The 18,049-nt window shown below is 40.3% G+C and overlaps 1 protein-coding gene across 1 annotated transcript in view; it reads left to right on the forward strand.

Annotated features, from left to right (window-relative positions):
• KCNMB4 (potassium calcium-activated channel subfamily M regulatory beta subunit 4) overlaps positions 1-18,049 on the forward strand; it is a 74,977-nt gene that overhangs the window by 23,659 nt on the left and 33,269 nt on the right. The window contains exon 2 of the mRNA XM_002823513.5: positions 10,060-10,187. Within this exon, the coding sequence (XP_002823559.1) occupies positions 10,060-10,187 (128 nt within the window). The remainder of the gene's footprint in view (positions 1-10,059; positions 10,188-18,049) is intronic.

Genomic DNA, 18,049 nt, shown 5'->3' on the forward strand with positions numbered 1-18,049 from the left:
TAGTATAAAAAGAGAAGGTGCCTTGGGAGTGTGAGCCATTTGCTTCTGAAATTTATTTGCCAACAAGTCCTGCTTCAGCCCTGTAAATCCCAACTTTATGTTTTAGTGAGTCAAAATAGCCCAGCATACAGTGGGTAAAATGGTAAATTGATGTTGCATGTTCAGGCATTCAGACCCTACTGGGACCTAGTAACAAACCACTTGTTTCTCAAAAGGAGAATAGTCATTTGCCAAAGAAAGCATGGGTTTGCTTTATACCATCAGGGCTCTCTCTGGGCTCCATATATCCCCAGATCTGTCACAGACTCTTGTTTGTTATTGAAGCCACTGAGCCATAGAGATGAATTGAGACAGCTTCCTGCTCTGTAGCCTTGAGCAGATTTTCCTGCTCTGATTGCCACTGAAAGCTGTCACGTTCTGGGTTACTCAGTATACGGATCAGAGAAGCAATCCCAAATGTCAGTATATGTTTCCTCCAAAATATGAAGACGCTATACTTTCAGGATCTGTAGGAACAATCATTAAGAGAGTTCATGGACTCCCTGGGCCTATTGTGACACTAATTTGGACCAAAACTTCATTTTCCCCTGACCTCCATGAGCTCTCATTCTAAGCACAGGTGTACTTAGAGTCCCCAGGGATTAGCATTAGCATAGAGCCAGTGTTCAATACTATTCTGAATGAATGCCCTTTCTGCTCTATACTACTCTGCTACATGTCGGCATGTTCTGCTGGGAAAGGCTAGGAGATTTTCAGTAGGTACAACTTGAGGTGCTACCACAAGGGCTTTAAGTATAAACCAGCCCCCTCACCCTTCCTCTAAGGAGCTTTGGGCCTGGGATTGGCTGAGGAGTCCTGCCTTACATCACAGTGATTCATAGACTTCATTTCATCAAACCTCAAGTGTTTTTATACTTTCAGGTATGTAAATAAAGAAGAACCTTAGAAGGTTATCCATTTATTTTAATCCTAGATGTCCTGTGATCTCAGCCACTGTCAAAGATCCCTGTGGCTCAAGTCATTTTTCGTATGTTCACACATTCTTTTATTTTTTATTTATTATTATTATTTTTTTAGAGAAAGGGTCTTGCTCTGTCACCCAGGCTGGAGTGGCACAATCATAGCTCACTGTAACCTCAAACTCCAGGGCTCAAGCTATCCTCACCTCTCAATCTCCTGACCAGCTAGGACTAAAGACATATACCAGTACACCCAGCTAATTAAAAAAATATGTTCTGTAGACAGAGGGTCTTGCTATGTTGCCCTGGCTAGTCTCGAACTCCTGGGTTCAAGCAGTCCCCCTGCCTTGGCCTCTGAAGGCTGTGGGATTACAGGTGTGAGCCACCGCGCCTGGCCTATGTTCACAAATTCTGTGGGTCAGAAATTTATAAAGGACACAGAGAAGAATATAGTCTCTCTCTAATCCATTTGGATTAATCAAAGGTCCCATTTGGAAAACTCAGAGGCTGGAGGATGGAGGCTCATCTGCAGGCTCATTTACTTACATATCAGGCAGTTGATCCTGGATGTTGGCTGAGGACCTCAGTTCCTGTCCACATAGGCCTTTCATGTGATCTCTCATTATGGGCCAGTTTGAGTTTCCTTGTAGAATACTGTCTGGAGACCAAGGATGAGCATTCTTGAGAGAGATGCAAGCAGGTGCTTTATCACCTTTTCTGATCTAACCTTGAAGTCACACTGAATCATTGCTGTAATCACAGGCTCGTTTATGTGCTAAGGAAGAGAAGCTAGACCCCCACGTCTCAATCGAGGAGTACCAACATCACATTGTAAGAGTATGTGAAATGGGATGTATATTAATGCAGCTCTCTTTAGAAAACATATTCTGCTACAAATAGGAAGCACCAATTTTTTTATCATCACCATACTGGTTCTAGAGGACTTACAATAGACAGGGCTTGTTGATCCCCTTCATGCAGAAATGATGGTTGTAATATCATTGAATATATATCCATACATACACACATTGAATTTGTGTACCTTACAGTACACAATATAGCTACAAATAATGCCATCAATGAAGCCATCTGAATGTGTGCATGAACGTTTAAGAAAGTTTTATTTCATTTCAATGTCATAAGAGTATTGACCATCTCCATTAGAGAAATGCAAATTAAAACCACAATGAGATACCATCTCATACCAGTTAGAATGGCAGTCATTAAAAAGTCAGGAAATAAGAGATGCTGGAGAGGATGTGGAGAAATAGGAATGCTTTTACACTGTTGATGGGAGTGTACAGTAGTTCAACCATTGTGAAAGACAATGTGGTGATTCCTCAAGGATCTAGAACCAGAAATACCATTTGACCTAGCAAATGGTATACTGGATATACTGGGTGTATACCCAAAGGATTATAGTCATTCTATAAAGACACATGCACACGTTTGTTTATTGCAGTACTGTTCACAATAGCAAAAACTTGGAACCAACCTAAATGCCCATAAATGACAGACTGGATAAAGAAAATGTGGCACATATACACCATGGAATACTAATGCAGCCGTAAAAAAAGATGAGTTCATGTCTTTTGCAGGGACGTGGATGAAGCTGGAAACCTTCATTCTCAGCAAACTAACACAGGAACAGAAAACCAAACACTGCATGTTCTCACTCATAAGTGGAAGTTGAAAAATGAGAACATAGGAACATAAGGAGGGCAACATCACACACCAGGGCCTGTCGGGGAGTGGGAAACTCGGGGAAAAATAGCATTAGGAGAAATACCTACTGTAGATGAGGGGTTGATGGGTGCAGCAAACCACCATGGCACATGTATGCCTATGTAACAAACCTGCATGTTCTGCACATGTATCCCATAAAATATAATAAAAAAAAATAAAATTTAAAGAGTATTGACCATCTCCTCAGGATTTTAAATTCTGATCAGGAGTTATTAAACAAATGTTTATAGTCCCTGTCATGTTTTTTATAATTATTAATAACTATTGAACTTCTTCCAGATTAAAATTTCTTGTTTTGGTGTGATTGCTTCTATTTGGATTCAACTTCTATTTTTGGCAAAGACTGTGTGTTTTTATTTTATTTTATTTTATTTTATTTTTGAGAAAGAGTCTCACTCTGTCACCCAGACTGGAGTGCAGTGGCGCGATCTCGGCTCACTACAACCTCTGCCTCCCGGGTTCAAGCGATTCTCCTGCCTCAGCCTCCTAAGTAGCTGAGATTACAGGCTCCTGCCATCATGCCTGGCTAATTTTTATTGTTTTAGTAGAGAAGGAGTTTCACCATCTTGACCAGCCTGATCTTGAACTCCTGACCTTGTGATCCACCCGCCTTGGCCTCCCAAAGTGCTGGGATTACAGGCGTGAGCCACCATGCCCTGTCGTGTGTTTATTTTCTAACTCTAAAACTAAATGAACTATTTTGAAGATGGAATGCCATGCCAAACTTTTCAGTCTTAATAATATAACTAACCTTAGCAGTCTGCCTGAATGCAGAAGTTAAGTGAATATTATTAAATTCCAAAAATCCAGATGTCATATCAACATATGATAATAAATTCTAACTAAAAAAACTATGCATTGGAGGGTGGGTGTATTCTCTGGGAGGTAGTGATCAACTTTTCACAGAAACATTTAAGGAGAGAGGAGCAATTCTTCAGTGAATAGTAGGTCAGATAATTTGGGCATTTTCCAACACTATCTCCTCTGCCCCTTGTCCTCCAGGCACATTAGATGACTCAGTCTTTCTGGAACATCCATACACAGCGTCTGTACATTCCATTTCTTCTTGGGATGTCACCTTCCCAACCCATTCTCTGACAAGCAAATTCCTGTTCAGCCTTAAAGACACAAATCAAAAGTCATCTCTTCTGTGAAGCCTTCTCTTCTCTGGAGGCCAAAATATTCATGTCTTCTTTTGTAGTCACAAAGCACTTTGTAAATATGCTACTATTACTACACTGCTTGCTTCGGGGGAGGTGGAGAGGGAGAGAGAGGGAGAAGGGAGTGAGTAATAGCTAATCTTTGTTTCCTATGCAGTACTCAGCAATCAAGAGTAGTTTATTGCATAAATTATCAATTCTAAAAATCTGTCATTCCAAGGGCAGGAGACCTGTTAAAAATGCAGATTCCTAGTCTTAATGAATCACACTTTCAGTAGGGTGGATCTTTTGACAAGCAGTTCAAGTGATCTGTGGAACAGACTTTGACCATCTCTGCTCTAGGCTGGGCACCACTCTTTCTGCCCAGCCTACTCTTGCCTAAGAGCTCATTTTAGCTTCTCCTGTTCTTAGTTAACCTTGCTTTTCACATTTTCTGAGCCATTTGTTTAACTCTGAATTCTTCCATAAGATTACTTTCATTTAGCTTTCAGATATGGATAAACATTCTGGACTACCTGCCCTAGAATTTAGTTTTTTAGCTGACACATAATTTCGTATATATTTGTTCAATTAACCTGCATTCATAAGGACTGTGTATGTGTGTATGTGTGTGTGTGCGCCCATGCACATATACACCCACAACATTTGAAACATTATGGAGTTTATTTATTTATTTTTGAGATAGGATCTCGCTCTGTTTCCCAGGCTGGAGTACAGTGGGACGATCACGGCTCACTGCAGCCTTGACTTCCTGGTCTCAAGCAGTCCTCCCACTTCAGCTTTCTGAGTAGCTGTGACTACAGGTGTGTACTACCATGCCTGGCTGATTATTTAATCTTTTGTAATGACGGGATCTCACTTTGTTGCCCAGTGTGGTCTTGAACTCCTGAGCTCAAGTGATCCTCCTGCCTCATCCTCCCAACATGTTGGGATTACAGGCTTGAGCCACTGCACCTGACTATTATGGAGTTTATAAATGGCTCAGTTATACTTTTTATTTCACAGTGTTTTCTGATTATATGCTCATATTGTCAAAAGTATCACTAAAATTACAATGATAGCTAACAGATATTTCTTACAGGAGTTCAGAAAATGAGGGATTATGGTATAAAATATAATTAAACATATGTTCCAGTAGATAATGTTGTAAGAATTCATTTTCTAACCAAATTTATTTGGAAATTATTTAATCAGCTGCATGCATTCTAGTATTATGTCTTTCAGTACCACCCTCCCTAACCAAATGAAGTCAAGGGAAAACTGGAGAAACAAATTTCCTAATTTCTGTTTCTTAGATAATTCCTAACATAGAACCCAGTCCCTGATATTTAACTAAGTAGACCACAGGATTTATGCAATAATCTTTAAATGATTCAGTAACAGAAGAAAGTTAATTCTGCCTACTCTGCCCAAATGATTGAAATGCAGTCCTCTCAAGACACTTATCAGAAAGAACCTACTCAAAAACGATTCTATTAAAATATAAATCCCATTGTGGTTGGCAGAAAAAAAAATGTTTTTATAAATCTTGATAAACCCTAACATACAATAATGGAAAACTAAGTAATAATAAGTACGTAATCAAGCATTCCATGTCATGTGATGATAGTGTCTTTTCTTAATAAACTCATTGGAAGACTTTATGTTATTCTTGTCAGGATAGCCCACTCAGTTCCATGAACTTTGTTCATGAATGCAAAAGTTCAAAAAATCTTTTTCCAAAATATTTTTTCAAAGAAGTTGTTTCATCCAAGTTCAGGCAGCAAACAATATGGGCTCTAGTGAAGGTTATTTGTGCAATAATGATATTAGAAGCCTGGAAATGCTGCCTTTGCAAGTGAAAAACAAAATAGGTCAGAACTATATGAAGAAATTTCTCTAAGGAAATGCTATTGTCTTCCATGACCAAAGGCATTATGTCTATAAATTCACCTAAGTGAAATTACATCCGTGGCACCAGAAACCAACCCTGAAGCCAAATTGAAACAGGAGGGAACAAGCAAAGACTTAACAGTGCATTTCTCTGAGGATGTACCAGGAAGACAAAGGACTGCAACAGACTTGCCTCAACCCATCAGCTCTCAGGAGGACTACATCAATTCCATTCCAATAAAAATACTACACTGGTGCTCCAAGAGAGGGATGCAGAGGGCAAGGGATCTCCTTGTCCTAAATCAGGAGCTCCAAAAAGAGAAGACTAGGAGTCCCTAAAGATAGAGATATGGAAAGCAGTAGTTAGGACCACTCTGCAGTCTGAATCCCAGCTTTTCCATTTGCCATTGGGACCTTGAGAAAGTTTTCTTCTTCTTTTAGACAGAGTCTTGCTCTGTCACCGAAGCTGGAGTGCAAGTGGCATAATCTCAGCTCACTGCAGCCTCTGCCCGGGTTTAAGGGATTCTTGTGTCTCAGCCTCCCAAGTAGCGGGATTATGGGTGTGTGCCACCACGCCCTGCTAATTTTTGTATTTTCAGTAGAGATGGAGTTTCACCCTGCTGTCCAGGCTGGTCTCAAACTCCTGACCTCAAGTGAGCTGCCCGCCTCAACCTCCCAAAGTGTTGGAATTACAGGTGTGAGCTGTGGTACCTGGCCAAGAAAGTTTTCTTAAGTCCCTCTGTCCCTCAGTTTCCTCATCCAAAAATGGAAGTAATTATAATATTTGCTCGTTTGAATTAATGCAACACTTGACTATAGTCAATGAATGTTGGTTGTGATGATGGTGTTACCATGTAGGTTGTTATTTGTGGTCCTCCCCAAATGAGAGACATCCATGGTGGAACTGTTATGAAGCCTGGAAAACCACCAGGCTTGAACAATCTAGAAATAAAAGGCATTTGTGTGATTGAATTCTCGAGTTCTTTTTCCAGCACCGTGCTTTGGACTTTCATTTCTAATTTATGTAAAAATTCTGGCAGTCTATGATGATCCACTAAGTGAATTGAGAAGGAATCTAGGGAGGATAGGAGTTAGGCTTCACAGTAACTTGAGAATAAAGATTTAAGGAAATGGAGCCATAATGATTTTTAAGAATTTGATGTTTGCCTTAAAAAGTTTAGCTTTTCAGACCAGGTGTGATGGCTCACACCTGTAACCCCAGCACTCTTAGAGGCCAGTGGGGGACAATTGAGCCCAGGGGTTTGAGACCAGCCTAGACAACAAAAGGAGACAGACACCTTCTCTACAAAAAATTAGCTGAGTGTGGTGGAGAAGCTGTAGTCCTAGCTACTCAAGAGGCTAGGCAGGAGGATCTCTTGAACCCCAAGAGTTCAAGGCTGCAGTTAGCTATGATCTTGCCACTGCACTCCAGCCTGGGTCACAGAGCAAGACCCTGACTCTTGAAAAAGAATTCTTTCCAGGCAATGTCAGTTTTAAAAAGTTGCTAGGGTATTATAAGTATAGATCACTTAATCTATGTCACACTTTGGAAAGAATGCAGTGCATGAAAAGAATACTCAAATTTTGATCTCAGGTTATTTTCTCCAGTGTAAAAAAGTACTTTCCATCCAAAAATCCATCCACACAACCTCAGACTTTCCAAAAAAGCAAGAATTTTTTAAAAAATCTCACATGAAACTTCAACATACCTAATACAGAACTTTACATACTCAGTGAAAGTTTTTGACCTTTTCAGAAACATGTCAATGTAATTCTTCTGGTCAAATCTTAGGTTATCATTTGAGAGAGACATTTCTTTTAAACCTATTTCTCCCCAAAAAACTAAATAGCAAAGAATTCAAACTGAGTTAACTTACAAATATTTAAAATCTGTTTTGATTACATGTGATTGTGAATTGTTCTTTCGTAATGCACTTATTATATCTCTTGTGTCAAGTATTTACCCATTGCAAAAAGGGCTCTGATGAATTTTTAGGCTTTTACACTTCACAGCTTCTACCTCCAAATTGGGAAATTTCTCCTTCCTAGAAGAGCACAATAAATTGGCACCTACTCACACTTTATAAACTAATTGACTATAATGTAGAAAAATATATATTTTAATAGAAGGAAACAAAACATCCAACACCTTAGAGAAAGTAAGCAATAGGAAAATCATGGTCCTCTTGTGAACATTTTTCTAATGCAAAGTACTGGCCCCTAAGGAAGGACCTACCACACTCCTCCTCTTTGCTGGCTGGAATACTGGCTTAGTCAGGGTTCCCAGCCATCTCCCCAGTGGGCAGGATCTCTTCTGGGAAAAATACTGTGGCAGTGTTTGTAGTCCTGCCTTCTGCTGGGTTCTTTCTTGGTGTACCTCCAAGAATAGAATCATAGAAATGTAGAGCTAGAAATTATTTTGGAGATTTTGCATATTTGAAAAAATGAAGTCCAGAAAAGGGAAGTAATTTACCCAAGGCCTAACACCTAATAGACAACAGGACTGGAGCCCTACATAATGGTCTCCATTGCTTCCAAACCCAACTGCTGCTTTGGAAGAACTCAGAATCCATAATTTCACAGATGTTTTTGGCTTTGTATTACTGTTATTAATAGAAGTAGAACTATATGTGCAGAAGATAAACATTCAGTGATTCAATCATTAAAATAACATTTGCATAACATGTTGTGAATATATTGTATTTAATAGACAACCAAATTTACTAAAATTTATAATGTCTATATATTTTTAAAAAGTTTAAACACTGTGAAAATAATGCCATCATCTTGAATAAAAATGTATGCGTGTTATCATTAACTAATTCAACCAACATTTTTGCAATTTCACCATTAGCAGACATAGTCATAAATGTGAAAATATAGAAAAGACAGAAAACAGTTCTTGTTCTCACCTCGCCAGCAAATTGGGAAGGCTGACATAAAACATGCAAGTATGATACTGTGTGTTTCCAGCTGTAATATCACGTGGCGTGAGTCCCATGGCAGCACAAAAGAGGGGCACTTAACTGTGGTAGAAGAAAAAGAAGGCTCCCTCAAGTAGGTAACACCAAACTTGAATCTTAAAATAAAGGAGATTTAGGAACAAAGGGCATTAAAAGGAGAGAGAACAGCCTGTGCCAAGCAAGTAGGTTGACAGCACGTGGCAGATTTGGAGAGCAAGTACATCCATATGGCTGCATCCCAGAATTAAATGAGGGTGAAGACAGGCAGGGACCAGATCACGAAGAGCTTTGTGCATCATGCTAAAACATTTCAGTTTTACCAGGAAATAGTGAGAAGGTGTTGAATAATTGTATGCTGTAAATTAAACAATGTGACTGAAATTATACTATAAAACTCTATGTTGTGTTTGGTTTGGTTTTTCCCTGCTCCTTAATATCAGATACCTTGGTAAAACACCTAAGAGTAGAATGTGATAAGACCACCAGAATCTAGTTGTGGCTGTAGAGCTGACGAAAATCTCAATGTCTGCATCTATAAAATGGAAATTGTTATAGGGTTGTAAAAAGTACACAAGTTAAGTCCTGTTAAGCATTTGCGTCTGCTGTATTGCAAGCACTCAATAAACAGAAACTGGCATCATCTTCGTCATCATTGTAAAAAGCTGAATTGCAGAAAATGGATTAGAATGCCGAGAGTTCATTTTAACATCTGGACTTAAGAACAGTTGTCTGATTCTGCTTAATCTCTATTGCTTAGAATAATAGAGCTCCTTTAAGAGAACTACTTTGTCAGAGGCATGGCTAAGAAAAGACATCAGTTAGCAAAATACATTGATTATGTATTTGAAAGGAAATTTTCCACTGGTTTTGTTGTCCAAGAGAATGTAAGAAAAGAAAACTTGGGTTTCAGCAGTTAGGAGCAGTATCCTGAGAAGAGCTATGTGCTTGAATTTATTAGTTACCGGTAGAAGACAGAAATGCCAAGGTTCATAGATAGCAATTGGGGATAAAAATAAACTTCTTTATGCCTCCCTCTCTTGACAGACAGGTCACCAAAAGAGAGAGTGTATTATGCTTTTAATTTGCTATTACATGGTAACTAATTGTTTATAAAATACCCTTACACTGTAATGACTGGAGTTTATTTTTTGCTGTGTTTTTGTATTTGGAATACTTTCTGTCCTTGTGCCAAATTGGAAATTTGGAATATAGTTTAGTAATTTCAATTTGGTTGTATTTAAAAATTAGGGAGGTCTAAATTAGATTTACTGTCTTTATAATGCCATCTTTCTATAAAAAATGACTATATCTTAATATTCCATAAAATAACAGGTTTACTTTCTGTATTCTATTTTGTAGTGCTCCTATATCCCTCCCTGTAAGAGAGAAAATCAGAAGAATTTGGAAAGTGTCATGAATTGGCAACAGTACTGGAAAGATGAGATTGGTTCCCAGCCATTTACTTGCTATTTTAATCAACATCAAAGGTAAGTCAATATTTGCGTGTGCACATTAAAATTGTTTGTAGACTCTGCAGCTTATTACACTGATATATCATAGATTATGCCCACTTGACAGCATGGAGATAGCCTCAACTCTTCCTTGCATGTAATTAGGGAAACCCATATAATGAATCTGCAGGACAGAGAAAAAGACTTGTGTTGTACACCTTATCCTCTGAATATACTACAAAATGATAGTGACTTTAGGTAGGAACATTACTTTGCATTTCCTAAGAATTACAGATTGATGCATGTAAGCTAAACAATGTGCAGATTTGCCAGCACTTTCAGACTGCATCGAATCTTACCTTTCCTTTTCCTTTCTATTCTGATGAAGTGTCAATAACATGAGTTCACACCATTAAAACCTTACTTGACTTAGTAGTCAGTTTATACCATATAAACCATGTAAAGATGGTTCCTTGGACTAGGGCACTTTGGTACCCACTCAGATTAATCAGTAATTTATTCATCAAATATTTATTGAATATTCACAATTCGTTGCTGTACATCTCCACTTGAATGTTCCAGGGTTACTGCAAACCTTCACTTGCTCCCATAATCTCTGTCTTAGAAAAGGGCATGACCATTCACTCATTTACCAAATCCAGAAACCTTTGAGTAATGCTTAGTTCATTTTTCTCCTTTGTACTTTGTAACCTATGTCACCATCATGTATTTTTGTTTGTTTTTAGACAGAGTCTCACTCTGTCACTCAGGCTGGAGTGCAGTGGCGAGATCTTGGCTCACTGCAGCCTGCGCCTCCCAGGTCCAAGTGATTCGTGTGCCTCAGCCTCCCGAGCAGCTGGGACTACAGGCACACACCACCACAGCTGGCTAATTCGTGTATTTTTAGTAGAGACAGGGTTTCACCATGTTGACCAGGCTGGTATCTAACTCCTGACCTCAAGTGATCTGCCTGCCTCAGCCTCCCAAAGTGCTGAAATTACAGGTGTGAGCCACTGTGTCCAACACATCATTGATTTTTACCTGTATCATGACTCTTCTCTGCCTCCCCACTATCACTGTCTTAGTTTACATCCAGATTTCTCAGCTTCATTAACGCAATAGTCTTGTAACAAGTCTTCCGCCTCCACCGTGGACCCACTCCAAGCCACTCTCCATAGTACTGCCAAGGTAATCTTTCTAACACATGAGTCTAATCAGGTTACTCTGCATAGTTTTCAGAGTAAAGCTCAAACATCCTGGCATGGCCTATGTCAGATACCTATTGCTGCATAACAAACCACCCTAAACGTAGTGGCTTACTACAGCAATGACACATTTTTTTTTTTTATAATTCTGTGGGTTGGCTGTGCTCATTTGCAGTCGGATGATGGCTGAAATAGCTGCATGGTCCAAGATGGCCTCTTCCCTCACATGCCCAGCAGTCAGTGCTGGCTGTCAGCTGGGGCACCTCAGTATCCCCACCACTTGGTCTCTTATTCTTCAGTAGGTTAGATTGCCTTCCTTACAACATGGCAGCCTCAGACAGCATTTCAAGAGAGGTAGGCCTCGGCTCTGGAATTTGAATAATATCACTTCTGACACCTTCTATTGGTCAAAGCAAGTCATGAAGCCAGCTGTATTCATGAGGTTCTGGAGTAGGCTTTGCCTCTTGATAGGAGGAGCTGCAAAACATTTGTCACCACATTTAATCTACCACAGGATACAAGGCTTCTCAAGATCTTGTCCCAGACTGTCACTTCTCCAACCTCATTTCCTTGCTCATACTCTTTGCAATAGCCATTCTGAACTATGTGGACTTCCCAGAATATTTTATACTTTTATATGCATGCCTTTTTATTTGCTTGTCCTGCTTCTTGGCGGCCATACTGGAAACTCCTCAGATATCACCTTCTCTGGGGTGCCTTCCTTGATCCCCAATTTTTATTTAGTTCTATATTAGTTAAGATGTGATTTGTTGCAGGTAATCAGAATTTTGACTCAAAGCATCATAAAAAAAATTAGGAAATGTAGTATTTTATACATCAAGAAATGCAAGGCCAGGCATGGTGGTTCACGCCTGTAATCCCAACACCATGGAAGACTGAGGCGGGAGGATCACTTGAGCCCAGGAGTTCAAGGCCAGCCTGGGCAGCATAGGGAGACCCTGTCTCTACAAAAAATTTTAAAAATTAGCCAGGCATGATGATGTGCACCTGTAGTCCCAGCTACTCGGGAAGCTAACATGGGAGGATCGCTTGGGTCCTACTAAGCCTTGGGAGGTTGAGGCTGCAGTGAGCCATGATCACACCACTGCACTTTAGCCTGGGTGACAGAATGAGACCCTGCCTCAAAAAAAAAAAAAAAAAGGAAGAAAGAAAAAAATGAAAATGAAGGAGAAATGCACAGGTGGACGGATGTCAGTGTTGTTTGATGCAATGACTTAATACTGTCACCAAAACCCAGCTCCTTTTCAAATCTGGCCTCAAGGTGGCTCTTTTCACAGTTATAATATAATTGCTTCAGTTCCAGATGTCACAGCCAGATGCAGCAGTGTCCAAAGAGAGAAAGAGCCTATCTTTCTTGATGCATTTTTCTTGGGATTTGGAAAACTTTTCCCATCTTCCCACAGGCAACCTCTCCTCATGTATCCTTGTTCACAGTGAGTTCCTTTGCCTACATCTAAACCAATCACAAGAAAGAACAATCAGAATCAACCCCTGACTTGGGGCTAGTGTTACATGTCTTAAGTCGCTTGGAGAAGGGGTATACCCCTGAGTAGATTTGAGAAGGAAGAAGAAAGGGAACCAAGGTGTTGTGGAACAACCAGAAATGCCAACGAAAAGGTGTGTCTCCCATATTCCACAGTCGTCGTCTTCTTTTTTTTTTTTTTCAGGAAATGTTTCTGAGTCATAATATTCCATAGGCTTCTATTTACAACTCTCTCCCAGGGGCTTGCAAGGGTTGCTTCACATAACTAGGCCAGAGGAGCTTTTTATTTTATTATTGTTTTGTTTGAGTAGGAGTCTCGCTCTGTCACTCAGGCTGGAGTGCAGTGGCACGATCTTGGCTCACTGCAACCTCTGCCTCTCAGGTTCAAGTGATTCTCCTGCCTCAGCCTCCCAAGCAGCTGGGATTACAGGTGCATGCCACCATGCCCAGCTAATTTTTGTATTATTTAGTAGAAACGGGGTTTCATCATGTTAGCCAGGCTGGTCTTGAACTCCTGACCTCAGGTGATCCTCCCGTCTTGGCCTCCCAAAGTACTGGGATTACAGGCGGGAGCCTCTGTGCCCAGCTAGAGGAGCTTTAAAAAAAGAAAATTTACCACAGACCAATTAATTAGAATCTTTGGTGGTTGAAACCGGGCAATAGCATTTTGTAAAATCGATGCTAGGGATTCTAATCTATAACCAGAAACTAGAGTCACTGTTCTGCCCTTTCACTTATCACCCATTACTGGAATTGTTTGTATGCCCATTTTCCTCACCAGGCTGCACACTTGTTAAGGGTATGTATGGGCCAGTCTTCTTTGTTTATGTATCTCTAATATCTAGCGCAATGCCTGGTTTTCAGGTAATAAATATTTGGTGAATGAATGAACAAGTGAATGCAATGTGTCAAATTAAAAGGAGGGTTCTTTGCTTCCAAGGAATTAGGATTTATTGGTGAAAGCATATGCATATGCAAATATAAATATAATTACATCAGCTAGAAATAGAAGGGGGAAGACTGAACATTGAGGTGGCAACAATAAAGAAATCAAGGCTTGACAATGTAAGATACCTTAGGTAAATAAGTTATGTAATATGGAGTAATGACTTTGTAGCTGGAAAGGCAGCTTGGGGTTAGATTTCTAATGGGTCATTAGTGTCAAACTAAAGAGATTCTTTGTCATATAGGCAATAAAAATTTGTGAAAAGTTTTTTTTTTTTAATCAAAGACTGACATGAGTAGACCTTTTGAGTTAGAAAGTAACTGGTGTGAATGTTGAGTGTATACTGGCTGGGAAAAATGGGTTAAAGGCAGAAAGAAAGGAGAGTACTGAGTGAAAAACATTTTTGAGTGGTTACTGTGTGCCTGCCATTGTGAATGACATTTTATTTAGATTACTAAATTTCTAAATACTAGCCCCATTTAACATATGAATCAACTGCATATTTAAAAAGTTAAATAACTTGTCCAATGCCACAACTGTTAAGTGCAAAAACTGGAATCCAGTTGGTCTGATTCCCAAAGCTTCCATCAACTATCTGCTGGTCCTCATAAGAGACTTTGAGGGCATAAACGAGAATAGTGGTAGTGAAAGTAGCAACAAGGATTATAGCAGTAAGATTTTTTAGTTAGAATCAACAGAACTTAATGACAACGTAAGTGATAAGGAAAAAGGTGTCAGACTTGACCGAGTGTTAGAAAAGGACGGTCTAGCTCTGAGTATGCTGAATTTGAGAGATTCTTAAAATATCCAGAAGATGCTTTGAAAGAGTTAGAAACACAGACTTTTGAGTTCAGGAGCAAGAGGTCAGAAGCAGTGCTATTCAGATGTGGGAATCATGGTGCACAAGCTGTAGTTAAAGCGAAGACAAAGAGTGTATATTGTGAACATTTAGAGTGAGGAGGGAAATGTTGACAGAATCTTAGGATCATCTACATTTAAGTTATAGGCAGAAGGAGATGAAGGAAGAGTAGCCAGAGGGTGAGAGGAAAATAAAATAAGAACATCTTAAAAGGAGAGTATTTTAAGGAGAAGAAGTTAGTCAAGAAGAAGATAATTTAGGTACAGCCTTTGATAAGTACAGACTACACATTCAAGAAGTTTGCCATGGACTACGTCATACTAAATAGCAAAGAAAACACTCAACAGAGTGAAAAGGCAACCTACAGAATGGGAGAAGATATTTGCAAACTATATATCTGCTAAAGAGTTAACCCCCTGAATATATAAGAAACTCCTACAACTCAATAGTAAAAGAAACTAATAATCTGATTTTAAAAAGGGCTAAGGGCTTAAATAAATATTTCTCAGAAATAGACATCTAAATGGCTGACAGGTATATGAAACATTGCTGAACCTCACTAATCATCAGAGAAATGCAAATCAAAGCCACAATGTAATGTCACCTCACGCCTCTCAGAATGACTATTAACAAAAAACAAAAGACAGGTATTGGTGAGGATACGGAGAAATTGGAACCCTTGCATACCGTTGGTGGGAATGCAAAACGGTGCAGCTGCTGTGGAAGACAGTATGGATGTTCCTCAAAAAATTAAAAGTAGAACTGCCATACGATCCAGCAATCCCAGTCCTGGGTGTTTTTCCAAAAACTTGAAATCAGGATCTTGACTCTTCAAGATCCTGAAGAGCACTCCTCCTTTTACCACAGCAATATTCACAATAGCCAAGGTGTGGAAACAACCTAAATGTCCATCAGCAGATGAATGGATAAAGAATATGTGAAGCCAGGCGCAATGGTGATACCTGTGGTCTCAGCTAGGGGAGGCTGAGGCAGGAGGATTGCTTGGGGCCAGGAGTCCAGCCTGGGCAACATAGCGAGATCCCATCCCAAAAAGAAATAGAAAGAAAATATGGTATATACATACAATGGAAGTGTTCAGCCTTTGAAAAGAAGGAAACTCTGCAACATGTGACAACATGGATGAACCTGGAGGACATTATACCAAGTGAAAGAAGCCAGACACAAAAAGGCAAATACTGTATGATTCCACTTATATGAAGTATCTAAAATAGTCAAATTCATAGATTAAAAAAGTGGAATGGTGGTAGTTATCAGGGGCTGGGAGGCGGGGGTAGCGGGAGTTACTTAACAATGACCATAAAGTTTCAGTCAAGTAAGATGAATAGGCTCTACAGACTGGTACAACACTGTACTATCACCAACAGTGATGTATTGTACACTTAAAAATTGAAGAGGGTATATCTCATGTTAAGTATTCTTATCACAGTAAAATAAAATTAAAGTTTCCTATGACTGGAAAAAAGCTTGGGGAGGAGATGAGTAACTGAGGAATGGATATAGAGAAATAAGCCTCCTGTAGGTGAAAACTGTTGGAGGGAGAGAGAAAAATGGAATATATCGTAAAGTAAAAATGGAACGTGCCCTGAAGAAAATGAGAAAGAATGAAATAAAATGCTGAAGGAGTACGCAGATTTCTTTTTCTGTGAGGTGGGACTGTTTGAGCCTGAACCCACCGCTGTGTGAATCAGGTGCTTCCTTGAAGCTTCCTGCCCTGGACTGGGAACTGGTTTCAGAACGTTCGTGAGCTTGAGCTTGCAGTTGGAGGTGAACAAGGCACCCCTTCCACGTGCTGTCCTGACTAGCTGGTGACCATGTTGATGAACGTCCTCTCACTCCCCACTTGGGAACTGCGTGTTGTGAGAGCTGCCTCCCTGTGACAGGGTTGCCTCCTCCTGTCAGGGCATGAATTTTGAATGTTCTCAGTACCCAGTCAAGAAGGACTATTCCTCCAGAAGTGTGAGGTCTACCTAAAAAGAGCTAAACCAAATTATATACTAAAAGTATAAAATATTTTTTGTCCTTTCACAACAATTCTGACACCAAATGTGTGGGGTATTTCCACACCAAGCAGTTCAGTTCTCTGGTGACACTAGCTGGCGTCCTACAGTTCAGTTTGTTTCTGGAGTTGGCATCAGATCCCACAAATTAAAGGGTCCAGCCCCACAAGATGACCCCCACTTCACATGTCAAGCGCATGTCCCAGGTATCTACCTGTACTTCTGACTGACCTTCTCTAAGTCAGGGGTTCCCACATCCTCCCTCCTTGCATTCGATAATTTGCTAGAATGACTCACAGAACACTTTACTTACTATTCCAGTTTATTATAAAGGACACAACTCAGGAACTGCCAAATGGAAGAGATGCATTGAGCAAGGTGCCCTCTCCAGCACACCACCTTCCCAGCACCTTGATGTATGCACCAACCCAGGGGCTCTGGAGTTGTTAGGGTTTTTATGGCTATTACATAGGCACGATTAATTACATCATTGGCCCTTGGTGGTTGAGTTGATCTCTAACCTCTCCCATGCCTGGAGAGGTGGCTAGAGAGAGGTGGTGCTGAATTCTCTTTTTTTTTTTTTTTGAGATGGAGTCTCACTCTGTTGCCCAGGCTGGAGTGCAGTGGCTTGATCTCAGCTCACTGCAAGCTCCGCCTCCCGGGTTCATGCCATTCTCCTGCCTCAGCCACCCAAGTAGCTGGGACTACAGGCGCCTGCCACCACGCCCGGCTAATTTTTTGTATTTTTAGTAGAGATGAGGTGAATTTCACCATGTTAGCCAGGATGGTCTCGATCTCCTGACCTCGTGATCCGCCCGTCTCGGCCTTCCAAAGTGCTGGGATTACAGGCGTGAGCCACCACGCCCGGCCCGAGGTGGTGCTGAATTCTAATCCTCTGTTCACATGGTTGGTTCTTCTGACAACCAGTCCCCATCATCCAAGAGTCACCTCAGTAGTATAAACTTGGGCATGGTTGAAAGGGGCTTACTATGAAAAAACGAAGATTCTCCTCTCACCCGGACTACTCAGGAAATTACAAGGGTTTTACAAGTTTTGTGCCAGGAACCGGGGCAGAGACCAAATACAAATTTCTTATTATGTCACCTATAGCAGTTGTGTTAACTTTAGTACAGTAAATTTAAGCTCATTATACCTCCTTCAGAACGGATACACATTCCCTATCCATCATCTCACTGTCCCATTCCCAAACTCTGGGGGTGTAGATAGAAGCGGGGGTGGTCTATCACAGCCCAGCAGCACTCAAGACAGGATTTTTCAGCGACTCTGGGAAGGCAGGCGTTCGGAGTTTGGCTCTTTTACCATGACATATGTGAGAGGAAACAGGAGTGCTGTTTGGAGGTGTGAA

The sequence above is a fragment of the Pongo abelii genome, chromosome 10 (genome assembly GCF_028885655.2).
Source record: "Pongo abelii isolate AG06213 chromosome 10, NHGRI_mPonAbe1-v2.0_pri, whole genome shotgun sequence".
Taxonomy (NCBI): Eukaryota; Metazoa; Chordata; class Mammalia; order Primates; family Hominidae; genus Pongo; species Pongo abelii.